Genomic DNA, 27,585 nt, shown 5'->3' with positions numbered 1-27,585 from the left:
ATGATTGTATGTTTTATCCTGTGATCAAGGAGATACCCTTACAGGAACATATGTAAAGGGTACTAAATGTAATTTTTAAAAACTTATCTCAAGTAAAATAATCATTAAAGTAATACAATATTGTCGCAAAATTTCAATAACAATGCTTTCATGTTGGGGAAAGGTTTGGCTGAAGGGGCCAATATGCAGGCAGCACTTTAGGCAAGCACTGAGAGTTTAGAAGGTCATGTGTGATCCGAAATCTACAGTAATCTTGCTCTGTAAACAACTTTGTTTAATCAACCTTTATTATCTTAATGTAATAAACATGTTGGATTCACCGTGGTTTACCATAACACTCTTCAGTGTATTTCTGTTGATATTTTCTCCAATCCAAGTACAATATAAAAGGGAAACCATGATGTATGTTACCTTGGTTTGCAAAAACAAAATTACCTTTCTAACTATTTATTAGCTATTAACTATTAACTCTTCATTTAATTTATAATATATATGCCACCCTTCTTGAACCCATAGAATAAAGGCACTACATACATTCAATATATTACTTATTATTATAGCACTGTCACATAATACACAATACATAATACTACATTCATTACTATTAAAAAGCAAATTAATAAAATACTTATGGATATTGACATTTGCTCAACTTATCTGCAAGAGCAAGGCGTTTAAAAAGGAGGACTGTCTACTGGAAGGGAGGTTAAATGCTTTGTTATACAACAAAGTTAATGTCGGGATTTAATTGACCAATATTTGATATTGTTCAGTGTTCTTATACTGTAGATATTGGCAGGCCTACTTCTACCAAAAGTAGCGGATGAGATGCTTCACCAGCTAAAATACATTTGTCCCTTCTGACTATTGCAAATACAATAGTTCAACATAAAGCTGCCGAATACTGTCCATTTAACTCTACAAAATGTAATTAATGAATGACCTTATCCAACTTATGGAATGGGGTCATGCACTGGTGAGAAGGATGAAGAGAGAGAAAACAAATACATATTTCAAATGTGAAGGCAGACATACTTCCATCTTGACAGAGCAAGCGACTTAGGAAATGAAAATACATTTTGAGGGAGATAATGATCGACCCACACTGGTTTTAAACCCAGCAGGACTCCCTTAACCCTCTCAGGTCCCCTTGTCTAATTGTAACCACATTGAGCTGGAAATGAATGGAAAGAGACCCCAAACAGAAACATCATGAATAACGTTCACAACTTAGTGAGGAGTCATCTCTTTTACCTCCTATCAGACAGACTATACAGTGATACAAGTTATTTGGTTATTTCTTGAATATAAGTAGGCCTTATCCAGCAACGCTTTAATAAAGTGCCTCTGCTAAATGGCTATACATTTTTGTCCAAAAAATGAAGTATAGTGCACTTTGTATTGTATAATTTGCTATCTATATGCAGCATGAAAAGGAACAATGTTCAAAAGGACAAGGTGTCAAGTATTTATCTTCTTCATGCGGCAATGCACAGAGTAATCGCCTCTTGCTTGGGCTACCTTGGAGTTGGTCTTGCGGTTTAAGGCTTTGCAGATGAAGTCACCTGCTTCAATTACTTTGGAGAGATCCACTCCCTGGAATGAAAGAAACAAAAGATCAAAGAAGAAAGAATGGCACCCTGCCGGCAGGGGGAGCAATTGCAAAAGAAACAGTTGTGGAAATGGAAACAGCAGGCCTGCACATACACATGAAAGTTATGCAGAAACCACTTCATGTACAACACATTTTATCAAGAAATCTATCCTATGAATGAAGCTTTCTCAGATGAAGGGGGAGGAGGGGGGGGGGGGTTCACTAGGGATTGCAAAGCCGTTTTCAAAGGCTATTTTCAGGTGATGTGAAGCAACACTCACGGTTTTAATGCCCATCCCATGGAGCATATAGAGAACATCTTCTGTTGACACATTGCCAGAGGCACCCTGAGCATATGGGCACCCTCCCAGACCTGCTACAGACGAATCCACTGTACAAATCCCCATCTGAGGTAGACACATACACACAGGAGAGACATTCAGCAACCACACGCACAGGGCAAGCAGAAGGTAAAATCCCATGCAGAACAATGTTCACTGTTCTCCTGTATTGTGATGTGTTGGTATAGTGTGCCCTGCCAGGGTTGTGTTTTTTTTTATGGGCAGTTAGGAGAAATGTGGTCTTCGTTTCTTTGAGATGAGCGGGCGCAGCAGCCTAGTGTCCCCCCACAGTTCAGCTTACTCATCCTCTTTGTCATACTAAAGCTGTGGCACATCATTTGCGGCATGTTTTTGGTAATTGCAGACTTTGTAAATGCACAAAGTTCCGTATTGTTGTGTCATGTTTTCTGATCCTCATGGTAGCTTGTGTTTTTCTGCACCACCTCTTTTTTTCTGCACACCTCACAAAATATACATTTGTGTACATACATTTTTGTTACTAGGCACAGCGATCTTCATATACATCAAGTGTTACTCAATTGTAACCACACTACTCTTGTTACAATCCATTCACTGGATAATTAGCCTTCTCCCTATGGTACGTTTCTAAATGGGTAATTCCAAAGGTGTGTGTTACTAAGCTTTGAAAAGGGGTTGTTTAAATTCAAGGCTATAACTCAATTTCAATGACACCCTCTGATGTCCTTGAATACAATGTCTCAGTCTTTTCCATGTCCTGAATAAATAGAGCACACCCATATGTAAAAATAATCACTTCTAAAATGTATTTCTTGTTTTGTTTAACGTCTCCGACTTCAATTTTGTTCATGCAATGTCCACAATAAAAATAATTGTCATAGAGAGTTCAACTTTCTGTGGGGAAATGCTTTTTACAGCCTGGCTACCAAGTGTCTGGCCTCCATATGAGAATTAATGATGCGTTGTGGGTTGTTCCCCTGCATGTCTGCGCTTTTGTTGGACCACGGTACCAAACAGCCAGAAAATTTTGCTTAGCAAGGGATAGGCTTACTGTTTTATGGTTGAACTTCGGTGCTGCAGGGGAAAAAAAGCTTTATCGTTGTAAAACATTCCCAAAACATCCACCTCATGTGGTCCTGGGGAGAAGAATCCGTATAAAGAGCACAAAAAGGCATAGCGACACGTTGTCCCTTCAGACATAAGCAAAGGAGACAGTAGGCGTAAGTAGAGCTGAGAGTGACAGTTATTCATTTCCAAGTTATGAAGACTACAAAATAGTTGAATCAATGTTGTTTCAGTGTAATTTATCAATGCACAGTGACATGGAATCTACATGGAAAATACATTGGATTTGAAAAATGTTTTGAGGGTGAAATTTCAACCACAGCATTATGTCATCATTGTAACCAATGTTCAACATAGACAAACCTTGTATAAAATGTTGAATTAGTACCTTTGAAACAACATCAGATTTCCAAAGTTACATCCACTATCAGAAAAACAATAGGCTTGGCAGCACTTCCTACTGGAGAGTTGATATATCTACAGCTATTAATTTGGTCTCCCATCCAAAGATTTGACACAGCCCAAGTTAGCTTTGATATTTGTCAATGACTACTACCAATGTGCTATCATGAGAATGGTTATTGAGAGATCTCTCAATAACTAAATATATTCACTGTTGCTATCGAAGTCATTCCAAACGGTAGGTTTAACAGTGCAAATGAAATGTAAAAATACTTTATAAGTCATATATAATCAATTATACTATTTAGGCCTATATAGCATTTGAAAAGTAATCAACAGCTATTGTTTCAATCCAACCCAGGGTTCAACTAAAAATAGACAATACATATAGGCCTAAGGTTTCAAACCTTGGTTGATTTCACATTTAATCTTCAAGGTAATCATTAATATGTTGGATTCACGTCTCCATCTCCAACAGAGCTGCACGTCTTGCTTTTCATTGTAATCAGAGGGCTAATATAAATACTATGCATGCCAGTCTCTCTTGGCTAAGAGTTGAGGAAAGACTGACTGCGTCACTTCCTGTTTTTATAAGAAACATTAATGTTTTGGAAATTCAAAATTGTTTGCACAGTCAACTTACACACAGCACTGACACACACACTTACCCCACCAGACATGCCACCAGGGGTCTTTTCACAGTCTCCAGGTTCAGAACAAATTCAAGGAAGCGTACAGTATTATACAGAGCCATGAGTGCATGGAACTCCCTTCCATCTGATATAGTGCAAGTGAACAGCAAGCCTGGTTTCAAAAAATGTATAAAGCAAAACCTCATGGCACAACGCCTCTCCCCCATTTCAAATCAAATCAAATTGTATTTGTCACATGTGGCAAATACAACAGGTGTAGACCTTACAGTGAAATGCTTACGTTCAAGCCTTTAACCAACAATGCAGTTTTAAGAAAATACCTAAAAAAAGTAAGAGATAAGAATAACAAATTATTAAAGAACAGCAGTAAATAACAAAAGCGGAGCTATATACAGGGGTACCGGTGTCAAGATAATTGAGGTAATATGTACATGTATGTAGAGTTATTAAAGTGACTATGCATAGATAATTACAGAGAGTAGCAACAGCGTAGAAGAGGTGGGGGGGTGGCAATGCAAATAGTCTGAGTAGCCATTTGATTAGCTGTTCAGGATTCTTATGGCTTGGGGGTAGAAGCTATTTAGGAGCCTCTTGGACCTAGACTTGGTGCTCCGGTACCGCTTGCCGTGCGGTAACAGTCAGAACAGTCTATGACTAGGGTGGCTGGAGTCTTTGACAATTTTGACACCGCCTGGTATAGAGGTCCTGGATGGCAGGAAGCTTGGCCCCGGTGATGTACTGGGCTGTACGCACTACTCTTTGTAGTGCCTTGCAGTCAGAGGCCGAGCTGTTGCCATACCAGGCAGTGATGCAACCCGTCAGGATGCTCTCGATGGTGCAGCTGTAGAACCTTTTGAGGATCTGAGGACCCATGCCAAATCTTTTCAGTCTCCTGAGGGGGAATAGGTTTTGTTGTGCCCTCTACACGATTGTCTTGGTGTGCTTGGACCATGTTAGTTTGTTGGTGATGTGGGCGCCAAGGAACTTGAAGCTCTCAACCTGCTCCACTACAGCCCCGTCGATGAGAATGGGGGCATGCTCGGTCCTCCTTTTCCTGTAGTCTACAAGCATCTCCTTTGTCTTGATCACGTTGAGGGAGAGGTTGTTGTCCTTGCAACACACTGTCAGGTCTCTGACCTCCTCCCTATAGGCTGTCTCATCGTTGTCGGTGATCAGGCCTACCACTGTCATCAGTAAACTTATGGTTTTGGAATCGTGCCTGGCTGTGGAGTCATGAATGAACAAGGAGTACAGGAGGGGACTGAGCACATACCCCTGAGGGGCTCCCATGTTGAGAATCAGCTTGGTGGATGTGTTGTTACCTACCCTTACCACCTGGGGGCGGCCCATCAGGAAGTCCAGGATCCAGTTGCAGAGGGAGGTGTTTAGTCCCAGAGTCCTTAGCTTAGTGATGAGCTTTGAGGGCACTATGGTGTTGAATGCTGAGCTGTAGTGAATGAATAGCATTCTCAAATAGGTGTTCCTTTTGTCCAGGTGTGAAGGGGCAGTGTGGAGTGCAATAGAGATTGCGTCATCTGTGGATCTGTTGGTGCAGTATGCAAATTGGAGTGGGTCTAGGGTTTCTGGGATAATGGTGTTGATGTGAGCCATGACCAGCCTTTCAAAGCATTTCATGGCTACAGGTGTGAGCTCTACTGTTCGGTAGGCATTTAGACAGGTTACCTTAGTGTTCTTGGGCACAGGGACTATGGTGGCCTGCTTGAAACATGTTGGTATTACAGACTCAAACAGGGAGAGGTTGAAAATGTCAGTGAAGACACTTGCCAGTTGGTCAGCGCGTGCTCGGAGTGCATGTCCTGGTAATCTTACTCACATCGGCTGCGGAGAGCGTGATCACACAGTCGTCCGGAACAGCTGATGCTCTCATGTATGTTTCAGTACTACTTGCCTCGAAGCAAGCATAGACATTATTGTGTTACTGGGCAGCTCTCGGCTGTGCTTCCCTTTGTAGTCTTTAATAGTTTGCAGGCCCTGCCACATCAGACGAGTATCGGAGCCGGTGCGGTACGATTCGATCTTAGTCCTGTTTTGACGCTTTTCCTGTTTGATGGTTCATCGGAGGGCATAGCAAGATTTCTTATAAGCTTCCGGGTTAGAGTCCCACTCCTTGAAAGCGGCAGCTCTACCATTTAGCTCAGTGCGAATGTTGCCGTAATCCATGGCTTCTGGTTGGGGTATGTATTTACAGTCACTGTGGGGACGACGTCCTCGATGCACTTATTGATAAAGCCAGTGACTGATGTGGTATACTCAATGCATTCGGAAGAATCCCGGAACATATTCCAGTCTATGCTAGCAGAACAGTCCTGTAGTTTAGCATCTGCTTCATCTGACCACTTTTTTATAGACCGAGTCACTGGTGCTTCCTGCTTTAATTTTTTCTTGTAAGCAGGAATCAGGAGGATAGAATTATGGTCAGATTTACCAAATGAAGGGCGAGGGAGAGCTTTGTACGCGTCTCTGTGTGTGGAGTAAAGGTTGTCTAGAATTTTTTTCCCTCTGGTTGCCCATTTAACACGCTGATAGAAATTAGGTAAATTGAAGTCCCCGGCCACTAGGAGCGCCGCCTCTGAATGAACGTTTTCCTGTTTGCTTATGGAGGTATACAGCTCCTTGAGTGCGGTTTTAGTGCCAGCATCAGTCTGTGGTGGTATGTAGACAGCTACGAAAAATACAGATGAAAACTCTCTAGGTAGATAGTGTGGTCTATAGCTTATCATGAGATACTCTACATCAGGCGAGCAAAACCTTGAGACTTCCTTAGATATCGTGCACCAGCTGTTGCTTACATAAATGCATAGGCCCCCGCCCCGTGTCTTACCAGAGGCTGATGTTCTGTCCTGCCGATAGAGTGTATAACCCGCCAGCTGTATGTTCTTTATGTCGTAGTTCAGCCACGACTTTGTGAAACGTAAGATATTACAGTTTTTAATGTCCCTTTGGTAGGATAAAGGTTTCAGTTCGTCCCAATTATTTTCCAGCGATTGAACGTTAGCTAGCAGGATGGAAGGCATGGGCAGATTAGCCACTCGTCGCTTGATCCTCACATGGCACCCTGATTTCTTTCCGCGAAATCTGGGCTTGGTCGGGTGTCTTTATTATATCCTTCCCGTCCGACAGTTTGAGGTGAGCAATCGCAGTTCTGATGTCCAGAAGCCCTTTTCGGTCATAAGAGATGGTAGCAGCAACATTATGTACAAAACAAGTTACGAACAACGCGAGAAAAAAAAAATAATAGCATGGCTGGTTAAGAGCAGATAAGACGGCAGCCTTCCCCCCAGCAACCATTACTGCCCCATGTGACCTACTTGTTGTTTGTATGTACTGACAAGTATGTGTAACTGATAGATGCACACACACACACTACATGTTCATGATTTTAAATGTATGTCAATTGTAGTCTTTTGTCTGTAATGTATTTTTCGTTATATGTCGGACCCCAGTAAGACTAGCTGTCGCTATTGGCGTCGGCTAATGGGGATCCTAATAAATCAAATCCATCTCAACCAAGTTAAAGAATAGGACTAAATCAAATCAAACTTATATTTTGTGCATTTAAAGTTTGATTAGATTAGATTTAGTCCTATTAATGAACTTAGTTTTTTTGGTTGAGCTGGATACATGAATCCAACATATGAATTATTCATTAGTAGGCATACTGGATATTGAATTGTGTTTGGTTGTCAATGCAAAGAAATATCACAATTTCTGCTTGGATAGTTCCATCTGTGCCACTTACTTAGTATGGCTTTAATTTGATATGTTGGATTCACATATCCATCTCACCAAAAATCAAAGTTAAATAATAGGACAAAATAAAATGTGATCAAATTTTAAATGCACTTTAAATAACGTTTGATTTGATTTTGCCCATTCTTTGACTTTGATTATTAGTTGAGATGGAGACATGAATCCAACATTTCAATTCTTAATTTGTAGACAAACTGGAATTAAAGCCAGACTTGTCAGTGGCACAAAATAAATACCTCCTTCAAATGTTGATATTTGGTTGCTTTGACAACTAAACACAATTCAATATAACTTTTGCAATACAGTAAATAGTCTACTGAGTTGTCAACAAGTTAACAAAGCATATGTTGTATTCATCTCTCGAGCTAAACCAAAAGTACAAGTTATAGAATAGGATTAAGCCAGTGACCCAGATGAAACTATCCAAGCATTAGAAATGTTGATATTTGGTTACGTTGCCAACCATATTTATTCAACCTTAAAGTGAGTAACATCTATGGCCACATTTTGAAGTTAGCCTACTGTAACTATAAATGTCTTACGTAATCATAGTGTATGTTCAAGATAGCATGCAAAGGTCGCAGGTCTGTGGAGATCTTTACAATTGCTATAAAGTTTTGTGCAGAATCTCGAACAGCATTGACCACTTGCACTATATGTAGGCTACTTTTAATATAATCTCAACTGCAATCCAGGTCATTTATTTGATTGTGCTATTAGATGAAGCACAGTGATAACACATTACATTGTTGTATACTGTAAATACAAAATATCTGACATTGTATTCCCATTTGAACTTTGTTGTGCTTTTAAATAGATGAAAGCACAGTGATAACACATTTAGATGACAACTAAACCAAAAATCAGACATTGTCTTTCATTGTAATTTGGCTTTGCTTTTAGATGGTTGAAAGCATAGTGATAGCACATTGGGAATTCAACAAACTTCTGGCTGACCAATGGCTCAACCAAATATTACCCCAATTTCCACATTTAAATGACGTGGTGTGCCCAGTGGGATTCGCCTTCAACCCACTTTGCTAATTCGTCTTCCATTAAATGTTAACCCTGTCTTTCAGAAAAAGATCATGAGCTTGCTTCGTACAAAATGTTGATGTCATAAAAACATCTTCAGTCTGGTAGATAAGTTTAATTATTCTTGTCGAATACCTTTACATTTCATTAAGACATTATGAACCATAGTGAAGTTTTACCAGATGTTTATTCTCATATCACAGGATATGCTGTTGTTTTTATGTTGGCTTTTAAACATGATTTATATGCTCCGATAGAGAACCTGAGTTTTATACAGTTATCAAGAGCCACGTGATAAAAACGTTGTAGGCCTGCCTACACAGCTTCACTTGTTACTTTCAGGATGGGGGAAAATGACTATATGATATGCCTCTGAGGACCTCAGGCCTCAAAGCTATCAGGTTATTTACAACAGCCTCGGAACCTTGCGTCTTCATCAGGACAAATTATGAAGCCAAGCATCTATTTTTCAGAAGCATCGCAGATTAAGATATCCGCAAGGTTTTCCACATAACAGCGACCGCCAGGAGAATATTAAAGACGTTTTCCTGCTTCCTTGGCAGAGCCAGATGTCAGAGGATCCCACGATGAGACAAAATTAACGAGCTTATCCTCCCACTGACCCCGCTGTGGCACGGGGACACATCAGACTGAAACCATGAAGGACTTCTGTCCTTGAGGGACAGCCGCAACAAACAACAATAATGGAAGCACCGTTTGTTCTCTGAATAACGGTCCTAATTGGTGCCTTTTCGCAGAGAAAATGGTCTATTTTATCCAGGGGCTGTCTGTAATTGCTGTTTGTGTTGGCTAAAGTGATCCACTCCGGTGTGCACTGCGCAAGAGATTTCCAGACCTTAGTTAACTCCAGGGCAGGATATTGTACTGGGCAGACTTTTTTGTTGTGTAAACACAGAGTTGTAATTTACCGTGCCAAACCTCTCGCATTCTGCCGCTAACTGCTAGAGTGCCAGATGGTCTCCGGTGGACCAGGGCACACCAAGAGCACAGCGATCCCTTTCGACAGTACGTCTGATTCCTGCTGCTATATGGGACGAAATACGCACAGGGACTGGTGGTCAGAAGGTCCAAATTGCCAGCATTCAATTAGCCTCTCACAGCTCAGAAACCAGATGTGGACTGGCTGTTAAAGAGCCACATTCAGTGAGCCGTGGAGGTATAAAAACAATGCATTCCTGACAAAATAAACTTTATAGTGTGCTCTGGCTGTTCACATCACATGATATGGGATTACGGAAGGCGGCTTATATACTGTAAGTGAACAACTTGAGAGATGGCCACACTCTACCCAGTATTGTTTGTTTTAAGTGTGGCCGTGCGTCAGTTGGGGCAGAAAGGGTATGTTCATTGAAGGGTTTGAGGCAGCAAGGTTTCGCCAACTCAGCCTTGACATTTCTCTATATAAACTGTGGAACTGAAGGAGATTGTATTCAATGGTAGCTTGCAAGGCTGACACATTTCTAACCTGGGGCAGCCCTTTCCAGCAATAAATAAGTCCTGCCACTGTAAAGCCACAACCTCTTCCTTGATATTTGTGGCTAATAGGGAGGTAGACAAAAACATAAATGGATTACTCAGAAGACCTTAAAGCATGAAAACCATCTATTGTCTTGTTGGACTATGGAGGTCATTGGCAAAGTAGAGACCACGCTCTTAAAGAAAGCACCTCTTACATTATAAACCACACAAAGCATTTGACTACCAAGGTTTGTACAGTAAGCTGAAGGAGTAATTCATACTAAATTCATACTAAATTTTGCCTCATGGGCTAAACCACTTCCTGTGCTAATCTATCCTTGTTGTTTGTAGAGTTCACTTTAATATGCTTGGTTTTTAGAATATTAAAATACACATTTTCCACCTTGGGATGGTGCAAGTACTTCATGTTAACATAAGGTTGATTCATTGATAGTGTTTTAATCTTTAATAAGGCACCATTTATTTGTGTGTTCGTGCTCTAAAGAGACCATGCAAAGGGGAACGTTGTCTTGGGGCTGGATTCAATCCGTATCGCGGAAGTATCATGGAAGATCCGCATTAAAATGTAAAGATAATTTCCGATTGAGCAGACATACTGTATGTAGCGTTTAGCGTGAATGCAGTCAGCGTTTAGCGTGAATGCAGTCTCCGGGAACGCGGGAACATTGCCATTAAATCAAAATTGAGCTATTAAGTGGATCTTCCTTGATACTTCTGTGATACGGATTGAATCCAGCCCTTGATGTCAAGCGCACACGGAGAGGAGTATTTTCCACCAAGTTACTGGCTTTCCTCATTGTGGTCACCTGGCACAGCTAATATCCTCAGCAGGCAATTAAATTGGAGTTCCTTATAGTCTGTCATGTTGGCAATGTTGCCAGATCACAAGCCATTTTTAGGGAAAGGTTAAAGTATTGTCATATGACGTGCTGTTGGCTAGCTAGCTATAGCACTAAACATGCTTATGAACATCGCCAAGACTGGTCCAAATTCTTGTTTGAAGAGACATTAACATTCACCTAATGTTAACACTCATTATTCCAGGGGTCTTTGCTCCTTGACCTATGAGTAATGCTTTCGTAATCAACCATGAAACCACATGAATGGACCTGTCTAAATGTTTAGTCACTTTGTTGAAAATTGGCTGAGTTGTTTACCACTGACAGGTCTTTACACCCATCTCACTTCACTTTCATGGCGCTCAACGTTACACCTACACAGCTCAAATGTAATGTCCTCTGGATTGTATGGGTTAACTCAAAACCATAGGTTTTATTGGACAACGTGCCTGTTTGATTTGTCATGACCACAGTTATGAAACATTATCATTCTAATTTCAACTTTGTCTCAGTCACTAGTGGTTCCCAAACACTTTGGTTCTGGGACAATTTGGGAGGTTTCTTGTAAACCACAAGTGAACATAAACATCTCTATCCAGGAATCCGGCAGAAATCACTACCCAGCAGGAATTAGCTACAACCCATTAGTGGGTCTCTCAAGTCACCATTTGTAAAACACTCATCTAGAGTATTTAGATGTATTGGACAAGATGGAATAGTGTCCCTTACTGACCCACTTACACCCATTATCAGAATAACATCCATACTTTCCACTAAATATTTAGAGAGAGTCACAAGATTAAAGCCCTGTCAATGAGCTTTGGCTTGAACTTGTTTTGCTTAGTGTAGAGGAGCTAACCATGAGTACAGATGTATGATCTTAATTTGATCTATATTGTCACAGAAAAATAATCCTGCAGAAACAGAACGTTTAGTCCACAATGTTGCTTGATCGGTGGTTAGGCTATTAGCTGGCCAAAAGTAGGCTACATGAAAAGTGCAATACTGTTAATATAACCATGTATTAGTGTGGGTTTTCAGTCAATTTATGTAAATCACAAAGCTCATCCGCATTTCCTGCGGTGCAGGAAAATTCTCAGCAAGATCCTACATCCGTAAGAACAGGTCTGACTTCTCAGCCAAGAGCGTCTGGCTACACTGAGTTCTATCAATAGCCCAGCAGTCAGCTGCAGTTTACATGGAAACGTTGGGCCGGATCAAATCTATTTCCCAGCAAAGTCTGAAAAATAAAGTACATACTTTCTCATTGTGTGACCCACCAAAGGTGGGTTCGTAACAAAGGCCCCCAGAACTTCCCCCCCAAAAGGTACAAAGAGCATGGAATGTCTTTATCATGAACAAAAGCAGAGGTAACACGGTTCGGACAGGGGATGGTGGAGTTCATTTCTCTCCCAGTTGGTGGTGTGGACAACTGGCACTCAGTAATGAAAAGTCTATGATAAAATCTTTCATTTCCACTGAGGTTGTTGAGATGGGAGGAGGACAAATGGTTGTCTAAATATCCATGCCTGTTATTATTTTCAGTGGTCACGGGGCAGCTGTGATAAATCAATTTCAATGTGATCCACAGAAAGGAATTTCACCCACCCTCTGGTTCTTCTCACCCCTTGTCAAAAGTGCCCAACATTAGGATCTGTTGTAACACTATTTTTAAATACAAACCAGAATGCTGTTTGGTGAACATGCACAATTCTTTGAACATGGAAGCAGATAAATTCATAAGTAAAGCCATGAATCAGTGCTAAAAGTTATGCAGACGTTGGGTTACTTAGGGTAAGAGGGATTGCAACACAGCAATGAAAATGGTCATAGATTTTCTTAAAGGAGAAATCTGCAGTTTAAACAATAACAAAGCCACTGATTTGGTAAATAGCTGAGGGACGGGGCTGGCGAAATGTTCCAATTCATAGACGGAGTTATGGAAGCAAGGACTGACCATCCATGAAATCAAAATTATAGTTTTAACCATGTTTTGAGGCTATAGAGTGTTTGTTTACAATGACTTTGTTTAGAAATAAATTAGTAAAACAAGCTTATATTTTGTGTTCTGATGAGGTAAGTTAATTGAACTAAGCTCATTGTGCATTTATAAATTATATTCTTCAAGAATGAATAGCTATATATCATTCATTTAAAAATCCCCAAATGGATGTAGCGATCACAGATTTCCCCTTTAAGTGGATAATTACTTTTTCTTGACATTTCGATTTTTTCTCTTTTTGAAATGTCTTACACACTTGACCGGGACTCACATTTCTCAATGAATCCAGCGATAGTCACTGCAACCTCCCTGTCTCAGTTACATAGTTGCTGCTGAGGACGGGTTTCTTTCGCATTCTCCATTTGCCATGTGTTTCTTAGCAGGCCAATGAAAGGATCATTTTCCCTGTGCCCTTTAAGTGCAGCATTGTCAGATAGTTCAACAACCAAGCGACAGATGAGTTGGGAGCCCCTCAGGGCTGGCCCGTCTCCCCCCTCGCACTCAATACCTTTGTCAAGGCCAGGGCACTGTCATGTGAAACAGACACCGAATAGGTGAGCCTTTGTGTGGACCCCCTCACATCTGCTGACCCACCCAGCCCCCAACGAGCATCCCTCCACTGCCGAGGATGACAAACTGGGAGACAGAGCACAATGGGTGCCCCAGAGAACTGATACAGCCATGTCTACATTACCGCTAGTTTATGTCCCGACTGAATCTCAAGTTATAGGTTCACTCCAGAGAGGTGGTGAAAAACACCATAGAAAGAGGGCTATTACAGGAAGCTTTTGTACAACTTAATTAGATTTTGTGGTCTAAGGAAAGGATGAAGCTTTATTAATGATCCGTGAAAGACTCTTTTATTCTCTTTAATGTAGGTGCTGGTAATAAGAGAGCCCAGTGGACCTATCTTATGTTCATTATGATTCTGGGATTTTTGGGGTGGGCAGTTTTTGTATTATTTTCCTCTGTAGGGGACTCCCAGATCATGTTCCCAATTCCAAATTGAGTGATGTGCCCTCTCCTATTTTCATATGTCGTATTGTAACATATACCTTTGTTTTTGCTATTTATGAATATATTTTCAGTCACGCAAACAATGCTTCCTCAATTCTCACATAAAACTGAGCACATAAGTTTGGCACACAAAATATGATACCATCTATGACCGACCACTTGATAATGTCACATTACCACATTGTTACTTACCATGCAGCCTTTCTCAAAAATGTTGCTAGATTTGAGTTAAACCGCACTTTATCAGGGTCTCTAAAAAGAACATGATTGACATAAACCATATTGCGCCTTACTGTTAGTGGTTACCTGCAGTGCGGTTAGGATGTTGGCCAGGGCCTGGCCGTAAGTGTCATGGCAGTGAACGGCCAGGGCGCTGCTGGGTACCTCCTTCATGACGCTGTGTAACATCTTAGCCATGGAGCCTGGGGTGCCCACGCCGATAGTATCCCCCAGAGACACTTCGTAGCAGCCCAGTTGATACAACCTCTTCACCACCTATAGCCAAGAATAGAGCAACTTAACAAAACAAGTCCCTTGGACATACAGGAGAAACAGACAGCAGCTCATAGCTACAGCATTACAGACATCTGAATGTTTTCTCTTTGTCTAGAAAAGGAAATCGGTCCTTATGGGGATTTGACATTGTTTAGATTACATGTACACATATAAAGTAGGCAATGCAGAAATTGTGTCTTACCTCTGCAACTTTAGTGGATTCAATGGGTCCCTCATATGGACATCCTAGTGCACAAGAAACATATCTAAAAGAAAACATACATGGGTCATAAACACACATGGCATATATTAATACATGGGTCATAAACATGTAAACTTTGGCAAATGTCACAAAGTGAATTGTACTAAAATGTAATCTCTCTCTTGTCAAAAACTCATATAATTTATTCTGTCTGTCATTAGAATTATGGTAGAGCATAAAATGAACAGCTCTTTTTTCTCGATTCACTAGCTGCCAGAGCAATATAGACTTCACATTTTATATCGAATTGGTGTTGAATATCTTGTTATATGTTCCTTATGTTGTTGACAGTAGTAATGAGAAATGATGCAGGGGGATGAAGTCAAACTATATGTCTATTCCATATGTGTAGGAAATGTTCACCGCTTGAAATAGTGGACAACATGTGAAAAGTAGAAAATGTTTCTCTTGGGCTCTCGGTCGTTAGACGATACTTCAGTTTGCAACCGGAATTTCCAGCAAGTTCTAGCTGGACTCCAGGGAAGGGAGTGCTGCCCTAACCATCTCCAACAGCAGGCATTAAATCACATTTGCCAGAACGCCTGTGTCAAACTGATGCGTTGCCATGTCAATGTGCAGTTGTTTGGGTGAAAGGGGTGCTACTGTACCACTGAATTTAAACATGCTTCATGTCAGCGGTTCTGTACTGTACATCTGGACTTGTAGTTGTAGTAACACATAGAGCGATGCAGTGCACACATCTGGAACTTCGCTTATTAACCTATTATTTCTGGAGTCATTTAACGCTGTGTTCCTTTGCTAATAGAGAGAGTAACAATAGGCCTATGAAACGTTTCACTGTAGTGTTTTCAATGTCTCAAATTGTTAATGTAAACATACACTATTTCACAACACACCTGCGAAGTGAACACACATGTTGAACTAACTATTTTGTTTATCATCAACATCAACTTTTGCACTGATAACTTGATTGTAATTTGAGTAAAGAAATTGCATTTTGCATTGTTCATGGTTGACATCAGCTATAGAGCCTATGGAATGAATGCAAGATGTTAAAGTCAAATCGTTTTACTCTGGTGAAGAAGCAAGTGAGGAATGATACAAACCCACGGACTGGAATCTGTCGTTGTTTGGCAGTGCAAATGACTTCCTCGAACCTCAGAATGCTCTCATCTATAGAGCAGTTGATGTTTTTCCTACTGAAGGTCTCAGATGCAGACCCAAACACGGCCACTTCAGTAGCACCAGCTGCAACCTTCAACAGGACAGAGGGAAGTTGCAACAGATATCAATTCTTTTGATATAATATTATGCAACACACAATCACAGTAAAACGTTTCCATTCATCTCAGGCATAAAGTGTACTCAGCTTTGATGTAGCACTATATATATTAACGGTAGTCGTATCGGGGGAGCCTGGGGAGATATCTGTTCATTTTGAAGAGTGTGATTTCTTGCATGAATAATGAAATGCTTACAGCATCCTGAAAGCCATGCATGTTGGGTGTCAGAACTGGATAACGGACATGAGAAGATCTGTGGATGGCTTGAAGTACTTCAGTGTGGTCCGCCATCTGAACAACAGACAAAAGCATAAGCATGTTAACAAAACATATCAACAAAGTATAGTCTCTTCCCATAGCTGCTGGTGAAGCGCCCTGCAACTGGCAAGTGAGACTAGTATGTAAAACTTATATTTACCAGAAGCTCATATAGAAATAGAGCTAGCTGTTCCACATCATATGTCTCAATAGTAAAAAAAATATATATAATATAATACAGTCATCTGTAGTTTATTTAATGAGGTGAGATGTCTTATATTTTACATATGCGAACAAAATAAAGCTGCTTGGAATAGGCCTATATCTCAGTGTCACACTGCTTTGCTTTATCTTGGCCAGGTCGCAGTTGTAAATGAGAACTTGTTCTCAACTAGCCTACCTGGTTAAATAAAGGTTAAATAAAAAATAAATAAATAAAAAGGATTTCCCCCCCAAAACATCTGCGGGTCTAGGGAATAACTGAGATGATGGAGAAGCAGGTTTCCCCTCCGTAGTCCTGGGGAGAACAATAAGAGCCTAATAAAATCACTCAACACACTTTCTGGGCACACAAAGAAGAGTTATTACCTGCGGTACCCACTTTGAAGACACAAAACTGGTGGCCTCGATCACAGGCAGGCCTGTTTCCGAGAGCATGTCTATCAGCTGGATTTTGACTCCTGTTGGAACCATTTCCTGGAAAACAATGACATGGAGACCAGCTCTTTCAGGATCTGATTCTGATCCCCTCTCAAGATTGGAGGTATACGTGGAGTGGACATCTGGGCAATTCAGCTGCAATGTCTTTGCAATCAGAGTAATTTACAGCACTCACCTGCTACTTGTACTTATTCCAAACATATTTCCTACAATTACAGCGTGTACTACCCCCAGAGTTTGACTTTGTCATCATGTCAATCTGTACAGCCACAGCAGACTTGAATATGGGAATGATAAAGTTGTGACATACTATACTCATACTAAACATACAACATATGAGCCATCTGGTAAAGTTTTGTCATGTTCCCCATAGATTTCAAGGGCAGTTGGTGTTCATTTGATCAATCACTTTTTTGAGAAGAAAATGTGAAACACATGCCTTGGGTAATCATAGAAAAATAATCCATATGTTTAAGGGGATCATCAAATCAACCCGGAATCAATCAAAAGGATTGTTACATAATACAAATCTAAATGTGGGCTTGCCACAAAGGAAGTAAGCTTTCAGCTTTCAGATGTCATATTGAGTTTGTAATGGTGTAGTGTGTAGTGAGCATAAATCATTTGTAGGGGAGACCGGGGTTGTTTTCACACATTTTACTCTCATGTGTATTTCTCAGGACCAGTATATCTTATAAGACCCTTTTCAATATTAGAAAGACCAAGGTCTTGGGTTGAAATGGGGACATTTTTATCCTCATATCTTATACCAACGTGGAGTTATTTGCCATCAAACACACTCTGTCAATTTCTGACAAGCAGACCCATTGCGGGGTTGGATGTCACACTATGGGGTTGGTCGTCACAATGTTTGCTAGTAGCTTATTCCTTTTGCAACAGGAAATGAAGCGAGTCTTAGAAATAGCCTTTCTTTGATTGAATGATATTCCTAACAAAATTCAGCATTTATGCCTTAAGAATAACATGACATTTTGAGTAAATTTGTGTATGCATGTTCAGCTTTTATGCATGTGTGTGTGTGTGTGTGTGTGTGCGTGTGTGTGGTTTTGTAACAGAAAAAAATATGTGTTTGAAAGAGAGGCAATGAAGGGAGCTCTTTATAGCACAAGCACAAAAAAAGCTTGGAATTTATTGTATACTGGCAGTGGTAATGTTGATAGTGACAACCAACCCCATATTCCAGGTGACAACCATCCCCTGAGACACAGGGCCATAACTAGGATTTTTGTTTTAGTGAGGTCCAGAAGGGGGGGGACTCTCTCAGCCTCACCACTGAGCGTCACATCACTGTCTGTCTCAGGAGCCTACTCTCTTTAAAGCAATGTTATTATTAGAACTTAGTAGTGTATTTTTTGCTCCTGCTGAGGTAGGCTCCGTTTAACGTTAGCTTCTTATTTCATCCTTCTAGCTAGATAAGTAAAACTAACCAGAGCCCTTCAATGTTACTGCAATAGAAGTCTCTGCTGGCAGATAGCCACCTGACTGACATATCTATAAGTGACTATTTACCAGTTGGGCACTTATTCTCTGAGAGTCTGTAGGGATGTCTGTAGACACGTCAGGAGTCGCGGGACGGCTTTAAAATTGCCTTTCGTCCGACATCTCACAAACACACTGTCAGCAGCATCTCTAGACTAGTTGCCTATTGAGCTGACTGAGAGATGGGGTAGTTTATTTCAGGTCACCCTCGACCTGTGCCGCGAGAGGGCTTAGTTAGACGTTTGAGAGAGTGGTGAATGTGCTGCTAAAAAGTCAGATCAAGAGTATAAGAAATCTGCCCTTTGATCAACGCTGGAGCAATCATTAGATGTTGACTCATAATTGATTTTCTTTATGGTATACATTTCTTTATTGTGCACAATATATATATATATATATATATATATATATATATATATATATATATATATATACAGTTGAAGTCGGAAGTTTACATACACCTTAGCCAAATACATTTAAACTCAGTTTTTCACAATTCCTGATATTTAATCCTAGTAAAAATGCCATGTCTTAGGTCAGTTAGGATCTCCACTTTATTTTAAGAATGTGAAATGTCAGAAAAATAGCAGAGAGAATGATTTATTTCAGCTTTTATTTCTTTCATCACATTCCCAGTGGGTCAGAAGTTAACATACACTCAATTAGTATTTGGTAGCATTGCTTTTAAATTGTTTAACTTGGGTCAAACATTTTGGGTAGCCTTCCACAAGCTTCCCACAATAAGTTGAGTGAATTTTGGCCCATTCCTCCTGACAAAGCTGGTGTAACTGAGTCAGATTTGTAGGCCTCCTTGCTCGCACACGCTTTTTCAGTTCTGCCCGCACATTTTCTATAGGATTGAGGTCTAGGCTTTGTGATGGCCACTCCAATACCTTGCCTTTGTTGTCCTTAAGCCATTTTGCCACAACTTTGGAAGAATGCTTGGGGTCAATGTCCATTTGGAAGACGCATTAGCGACCAAGCTTTAACTTTCTGACTGATGTCTTGAGATGTTGCTTGAATAAGTCCACATCATTTTCCAGCCTCATGATGTCATCTATTGTGTGAAGTGCACCAGTCCCTCCTGCAGCAAAGCATCCCCACGACATGATGCTGCCACCCCCATGCTTCATGGTTGGGATGGTGTTCTTCAGCTTGCAAGCCTCCCCCTTTTTCCTCCAAATATAACGATGGTCATTATGGTCAAACAGTTCTATTTTTGTTTCATCAGACCAGAGGACATATCTCCAAAAAGTATGATCTTTGTCCTCATGTGCAGATGCAAACTGTAGTCTGTCTTTTTTTATGGCGGTTTTGGAGCAGTGGTTTCTTCCTTGCTGCGCGGCCTTTCGATAGGACTCGTTTTACTGTGGATATACATACTTTTGTACCTGTTTCCTCCAGCATCTTCACAAGGTCCTTTGCTGTTGTTCTGGGATAGATTTGCACTTTTCGCACCAAAGTACGTTCATCTCTAGCAGACAGAATGCGTCTCCTTCCTGAGCGGTATGGCGGCTGCATGGTCCCACGGTGTTTATACTTGCGTACTATTGTTTGTACAGATGAATGTGGTACTTTCAGACGTTTGGAAATTGCTCCCAAGGATGAACCAGACTTGTGGAGGTCTACAATTTCTTTTCTGAGGTCTTGGCTGATTTCTTTTGATTTTCCCATGATGTCAAGCAAAGAGGCACTGAGTTTGAAGGTAGGCTTTGAAATACATCCACAGGTACACCTCCAATTGACTCAAATTATGTCAATTAGCCTATCAGAAGCTTCTAAAGCCATGACATCATTTTTTTGAATTTTCCAAGCTGTTTAAAGGCACGGTCAACTTAGTGTATGTAAACTTCTGACCCACTGGAATTGTGATGCAGTGAATTATAAGTGAAATAATCTGTCTGTAAACAATTGTTGGAAAAATTACTTGTGTCATGCACAAAGTAGATGTCCTAACTGACTTGTCAAAACTATAGTTTGTTAACAAGAAATTTGTGGAGTGGTTGAAAAACGAGTTTTAATGACTCCAACCTAAGTGTCTGTATACTTCTGACTTCAACTGTATATATATATATATATATATATATATATAGTACACAATAAAGAAAATCAAGTAAGGGTCAACTAAATATTGCTCCCAGTGTTGATCAAAGGTCAGATTTCTTATATTCTTGACCTGACTGAGTTCTAATCGCGCCTGCCTCTTTGCGAACGAGTGGAATCATAAACAGTGGTTTGTTCGTTATGTTCCCCTGGATTTGCCTCCCAGATTTGCCTTTTTAGCAGCACATTCACCTGTCTCTCAAACAGCGAATAATAAAAAAATTGAAATAGTTACGGCCATGGTGAGACAACTAACCCCAGTCTCCCCTAAATTAACATTACTTATTTGGGTGTTCATGGGTGGTGGGGGTTCTGTGTATGTCAGATGGGTGACTGTGACTAAAAGATATACCTTTTCATTTTGAAGTCCGTCTCTTGGCCCGACTTCAACAATTTTAACATACTCGGGGTATTCATGTGTTAAAGCTCGCTAAAAACGGAAAAATGAAAATAAAGAGTAATGTTAGACGTTGAACACATCATTTTAGATCTGTTGTCACAAACACTAATCAATCAATCAAATGTATTTGATGAAGTCCTTTGTACACCAGCAGTTGTCACAAAGTGCTTTACAGATACGCAGCCTTAAACCCCAAGAGCAAACAATGCAGAATCCCGGTGGCTATGAAAAACTACCTAGAAGGCAGGAACCTAGGAAATAACCTAGAGAGGAACCAAGCTCCGAGGTACGGCCAGTCCTCTTCTGGCTGTCTCTTCTGGCTGTAGCACTAACACATGATTATTTGCACCTTCAACTCTGTTTCTCTTCTACCATAATGTGTGTTACAACCTTAAGCCCTTACGCCAGAACAATTGAGCTTCAGGTCACTGCTGGCGCTTTAATAATGCATGAAATGTTTTCTTTAAACAGTCAAATGTGTGTCAGTTTTGAGTATCTAAATGTATCTAGTCAATTTGACAGTTGACAACAAAACCAGTCTACCAACAACATTATTACAGAGTTTGGGATGTTATACCTGACTAGTAACTCATCTAACTGTGGTAGAGGGACAGATGTGCGTAAAAGGGTTCTCACTTGATGCACTCTATCTGACAATAAAAATACTTCAGACAGACAATGCGGGAGGAACAGGATTCTGCTTTTAGGCCTCAAGTCAACAGTGGTACAATACTAAACAGATTGGTTATTACTTAATAGGCATACTAATTATTTTATATGCTCTTATCACGACAATGGAATGTATTCCGAAATAGAGCATTTGCACAGTGTGATGTCACTTAATATAGTGCCTGTTTCTACGTCCCTGGCTGATTCCCCCTCTCTGTCCTTTCACATGTCCCCGCCCTGCACCATCCCTTTATGTCATGAGTGAGTCATGTGCGCAGAGCAGCAAAAGCAAGACAACGACCCCCACCTTCTCCTCCTGCAGCCAGCGTGCTAGCCACGGATAATCCTGGATTAGTTCCTCGTAGCTCAGGCAGTGCTTCACCGTGGTGGGAAAGTTACCCATCTGAAAGGCTCCCGTTTGGCCTGTAGAGCTCCCCCAGGGTCATCTGGCTCCGACACCCGCAGTGATGGATCTTTACGTTCGACTGAATCGACTGCAACAAATGTACGTGTTGGAGTACTCTGATCAATATGCTCACGCATGCAGACAGGGTGGATGACTGAGGGCCTGGGTGCCACCCTCACTAAAACAATCACATTAGAGGACGGCAGCTGAGAGCAGAGAGCCGGGAGTGACTCAGCAGTTGCTATGGCAGCCGCATCCCTAGCAGGGAATGGATGGAGACAGAGAGAGGAGCGAGAGGAGAGAGAGAGAGAGTCAGCGAGAGAGAGGGAGAGATATTAAAAGAGGGGGTGAGACAGAGTGGCACATGGATGGGATGGGATGGTCAGTGGCTAGGTAGTTCACTGGGGACTGAAGTGTGAGCAAGTGTTTTGTCTGGACTAGTCTGACAGTGTTACAACCGACTGTGTGTGAGCTGAGCAGTCAGAAAGCGCTCAAAGGGGGAAGTACTTGCTTGCAGAGTCTCTGGGCTTTAGAATAAGAACAGTCACACACTGCTTATTCTAGGTCCCTCACTTCCCCGTTTCAGGATGAAATCTAAGGCTTCAGGGAAACAGGCTGCTTTGATTGATCTCCTGTGACTGAAACAGCTGAAGGTTTTCCATTGCCAGGCGTGCCAGTAGCTGCCAATGTCAACGTCGTAGCGTAATAAAATCCCCTTGTAAAGCCGGGGCACAATTTACCAGAGAAAGACCCATTCTTCCTCACCCAGATGTTAACAATAGAGAGGCTTAATGAAGTCCTAGAACTGAACCCTTTCACCACAATAAGCTGCCCTGCGATGAGAGACCCCTACCCCCCACTCAGGGGGAGAGAGGGAACTTGTATGACCGTCCCATGAAAGGTCTCCAGGTCTCTTTGTGTCACTGGGCTCCCAGGTTTATGTCCATCACTTGTCACCTCCCTAAATTTGAAAACTCCCTCATGGCAGATCATTTAGAATCCCGCCCTCACAACCTTCTTCCAGGCCACTGAAAATAGGGAAAGGTTTCAGAAGGGAATGCCAACCCTGCCATGTTTGCAGATGGTTTCCATGATAGGTGCATAAATCACTGTTAAATAGGAAGTAAGAGTTGAAATTAAATTGAAAGGTTGCTATTGTCATTTTAGTCAATTCAATAAAAACAGTTTGGCTGTAGGTTTACTATTCTGTGGAGTTTCTGCGGCAAGAATGAGGACACATACATTTCCTTTAAAAACTCACACCACTTTTGCTTTTTCCAAATGTTGTTGTGTTACAGCTTGAATTTGAAATGTTTTTTATTTAGATTTTGCATCACTGATCTACACACAGTACCCCATAATGTCAAAGTGGAATTATGTTTTTAGAAATGTAAAGAAATTAATTCAAAGTGAAAAGCTGAAATGTCTTGAGTCAATAAGTATTCAAACCTTTTGTTATGGCAAGCCTAAATAAGTTCAAGAGTAAAAATGTGCTAAACTTGTGTGCAATAATAGTGTTTAACTTGATTTCTGAATAACTACCCCATCTCTGTACCGCAAACATACAATTATCTGTAAGGCCCCTATGTCGAGCAGTGAATTTCAAACACAGATTCAACCACAAAGACCAGGGAGGTTTTCCTATCAGTTACAGAGTTTAATGGCTCTGATAGGAAATAACTGAAGACGGATCAACAACATTGTAGTTACTCCACAATACTAACATAAATGATGTGAAAAGAAGGAAGACGGTACAGAATAAAATAGACCACAACATGCATCATGTGTGCAATAAGGCACTACAGTAATACTGCAAATAATGTAGCAAAGAAATAAACTTTTGGTCTTGAATACAAAGCATTACGTTTGGGGCAAATCCAATACAACACATCACTGAGTACACTCTTCATATTTTCAAGAATGGTGGTGGCTGCATCATGTCATGGGTATACTTGTGAGTGGCAAGGACAAGGGGTTTTTTGTGGATAAAAAGAAGCAGAATAGAGCTAAGCACCAGCCTGGTCTCATAGACTAAACTTAAATGTAAATCCGGGACACATAAATTATTATGATATGTTATGTTTGGTATGGTTAGATAAAACAGATGGTTACTTAAGGCAAAAATTAAAATAGGGTTGTTGGTCTGTGTCGATGGGTGAGCGTATAACCCAAACGTCTAGCAACCCAAAGGTTGCGAGTTTGAATCTCATCACGTACAACTTTAGCATTTTAGCTAACTAGCAACTTTTCAAATACTTCCTACTTTTTAGCTACTTTGCAACTACTTAGCATATTAGCTAACCCTTCCCCTAACCCTAACCTTAACCCTTTTATCTAAGCCTTCCCATAACCTTAACACTTTTAGCTAACCCTTCCCCTAACCTTAACCCTTTTAGCTAAGCCTTCCCCTAACCCTAACCTTAACCCTTTAACCTAACCCTAAGCATAACCCTAACCTTAACCCTAACCCCTAACCCTAACCCCTAACCTAGCTAATTTTAGCCAGCTAGCTAACGTTGGCCACCTAGCCACCTAGCTAGAACTCATAACATATCATACATTTTGCAAATTCATAACATATTGTACGTTTCACAAATTTATAACATTTGCACATTTTGCAAATTCGTAACATATCATACAAAATGGGTGATGGACATCCACACATTAATACATATAATACAAAACGAACATATCATATTAAATGGAACATTTAGGATTTAGGTACAGAATAATACGAAATGCTCTGAGATCAGGTTGTAAGCACAGGTAAAATCCTAGAGGAAAACCTGGTTCAGTCTGCTTTCCAACAGACACTGGAAGACAAATTCACCTTTTATCAGGACAATAACCTTAAACACAAGGAGTTGCTTACCAAGATGACAGTGAATGTTCCGGAGTGACCTAGCTGCAGTTTTGCCTTAAATCAGCTTGGAAATATATGGCAAGACTTGAAAATGGTTGTCTTGCAATGATCAACAACAAACATGACATAGCTTGAAGGATTTTTAAAATAATAATGGGCAAATATTGTACAAAGCTCTTAGAGATTTACCCAGAAAGACTCACAGCTGTAATCGCTGCCAAAGGTGATTCTAACATGTATTGACTCAGGGATTTGAATACTTATCTAATCAAGATACAGATACATTGTTTCATTTTCTATTAAAAAAATTGGCAAATTCTTCCATTTTGACATTAGAGAGTATTTTGTGTAGATTGCTGACAAAAAAAAGACAATTAAATCCAGCTTAATCTCACTTTGTAACACAACAAAATGTGGAAAAAGTTAAGGGGTGTGAATACTTTTGAAGGTAGATGTAGGTACAGTATCATTAAAATGTATGCCTGCATTAATACTTCATTTTAGATAAATGCATTAAATGTAAAGAATTCCCACAGCAATGTGTTATTGCCAAAGCACATTTTCAATTCTACTCTACAGGACAATGTTATTATCTGGGGCTTGGACGAATAAGAATTGCCTCTACAGGGTACAATTTCAAAAGGCTGGTGCTGAATCTCTGACAGCTGGAGTAAACTACATAAGTTCAATGTCCCTAACTGGGCATTTAATGTTTCCCTTACATAAGAGCTATGCAGCTAAAAGAACAAAAATGTAGGCTCATCTTGACAAATGCCAGCTGCTAAGGGTAACTTTTAAAGGGGGAAAAGCACCCTTGGGGGAATCCCTGCTTATTGAAAGCAATGCAGTGCAGGTGAGTGAGGAAGTTTTATGTTCAAGATGCATATCAAAAGGATATTAAGATCGTTTTTTTCTTCTTTTTTTAAATAGCTTTTAATGATTCATGTTAAGGAAAATGAGACATTCTTCAGATCTATTGGCAAGTTAATTTAAATCTAAATCTAATTACACATGTTTCAACAATGCTTTCATAGCAAGTATATATATAAATGAATTAATGGATATGTTTGTTAAGAGCACAGAAGCACATTGGCAGTATGTCAAAACATTTCTGCACTGTTTTACTGGTGATTCCCTTGTGTGTAGAGGATCAATCTCCAGTTTAAATATAAGTCCTATACAGAAATCCCAATACACCTCTTACCGTAAAACATAAGGCACAGTATTCATCTATTAGGGCTAAATGATATATATTTTTATCACCTCACACACTGAAGAGTAATTGATGATACAACTAATGCACATCTTGAATATTCATGCATATGTATGGTCTGAAAGGACTCCTCTTTTCCAAATGCTTGAATTGATCAATGTTTCTCAACTTAGGTGCCAAACTAAAGATAATTTACTGCCAAGAAGTGTAAACAAAACGAAATAAATGAATCTCACAAAACATGATGACTTTTCTTAATTCACAAGTGGTAGGCCTACACGTATGCAACCACTCAGCACAGCATGGGCTAACAGCTATAACACAATATGCATCTGCATTCCTTTGTGTATCTCTTATGCACAATATATTTTAAGCATTAAACTCTTGGAGAACAAACAGATGATGAACAAATTTAGATATCAAAAATAAAACTCTATGGCAAATGCCAACAGTCATCCTGTTAAATACCCATCTTATCTGGAAAATGTTGCTTATGAGAAATTGAGAGTATATTTTTATCTTTTTATCTTCAGAAAGAAACAGATGTGGAAAAACACACTTTATAGAGAGCAGGTTTTTCACATGGCATGAAAGGGTTTTGAGCTCTCAGTATACTGAAAACAAAATGGAAGAAAGAAAACAGGATCCAGATTAAATCAATTTTCATCCCTCCACCCGTCTTCAATTCTAAACCTTGGATTTGATTGAATTGCTTAAAAGCACTGGTTGCAACAGAAGAGCCTTGTTCATTCTTCAACTGTGAATGCTAGAATAAGTTTCAACAATGTACGTTATTTATGGGCAGCAGGAAAGCTTTATAAATGTACTGTTCAACCATGGAAAGTTAGCACTAAATTAGCTTCCCAGTGATTATCTGGTTGCAAAGGTATGTGTCAGCTAAATCTGGTCAGAATGGATGGATTGAGATGTGTATGTAGGCGGCATCAAATATGCTGAATAGATACAATGTGATAAAAATAAATAGATCTGTGATACATTTGTCAGAACACTTGAGAATGCATTAAAAAAACAGAATGGTTCTTAACTATTTCACATTCTACCCTTCCCCGCAACTCAACTGTGTGTAAAAGAGAGAAAAAAATGACCTCAGGGAAATATAATTTTTTGCAAACGTAAAAGCCTTTATAAAAACAGCGGGTTACCTTATACAGTTCCTTCAGGAAGGTCGACTGGCTGGGGCCAACTTTCCACAGCTTTCCTCAGAGACAGCATGTGTGTTAAAGATTACTTTGCAGTAGTCACATTGCCTAGCACCCCTTGGTTTTTGGTTACAAAAGTCACTGGCCTGTGCAT

At 40.2% G+C, this 27,585-nt stretch overlaps 1 protein-coding gene across 4 annotated transcripts; it reads right to left on the bottom strand.

The window, feature by feature from the left end:
- Window positions 1–269: 269 nt before the first annotated feature.
- LOC139571122 (3-hydroxy-3-methylglutaryl-CoA lyase, cytoplasmic-like) lies at window positions 270–27,585 on the bottom strand. 4 transcript variants are annotated; one of them, XM_071393704.1, is made up of 10 exons: window positions 27,435–27,585; window positions 22,097–22,453; window positions 21,073–21,150; window positions 17,046–17,153; window positions 16,395–16,490; window positions 16,023–16,171; window positions 14,896–14,959; window positions 14,505–14,693; window positions 1,876–2,001; window positions 270–1,596 (listed from the first exon to the last, which is right to left on the bottom strand). In XM_071393704.1, exons 2-10 carry the CDS (start codon window positions 22,190–22,192, stop codon window positions 1,462–1,464), a joined length of 1,041 nt encoding a protein of 346 aa, XP_071249805.1. In that variant the 5' UTR covers window positions 22,193–22,453; window positions 27,435–27,585; the 3' UTR covers window positions 270–1,461. The 4 variants fall into 4 exon arrangements, with proteins under 4 accessions (XP_071249805.1, XP_071249806.1, XP_071249807.1 ...); XM_071393705.1 differs by having other exon boundaries at window positions 22,097–22,283; window positions 27,435–27,584; XM_071393706.1 differs by lacking the exon at window positions 22,097–22,453 and having other exon boundaries at window positions 27,435–27,578.

This window comes from Salvelinus alpinus, chromosome 3 (assembly GCF_045679555.1).
Source record: "Salvelinus alpinus chromosome 3, SLU_Salpinus.1, whole genome shotgun sequence".
NCBI classification, from domain to species: domain Eukaryota; kingdom Metazoa; phylum Chordata; class Actinopteri; order Salmoniformes; family Salmonidae; genus Salvelinus; species Salvelinus alpinus.
This window is presented reverse-complemented; position numbering and strand designations above follow the sequence as displayed.

Bases quoted from the DNA above. Each gene is read 5' to 3' on its own strand.
- LOC139571122 (XM_071393704.1), bottom strand. From the start codon at position 22,192: ATGGGTAACTTTCCCACCACGGTGAAGCACTGCCTGAGCTACGAGGAA. The intron at 16,491-17,045 runs GTAATAACTCTT...TCTGTTGTTCAG, and splicing joins CTTCAAAGTGGGTACCGCAG to ATGGCGGACCACACTGAAGT. The intron at 14,694-14,895 runs GTAAGACACAAT...TCTTGGCTATAG, and splicing joins AATCCACTAAAGTTGCAGAG to GTGGTGAAGAGGTTGTATCA.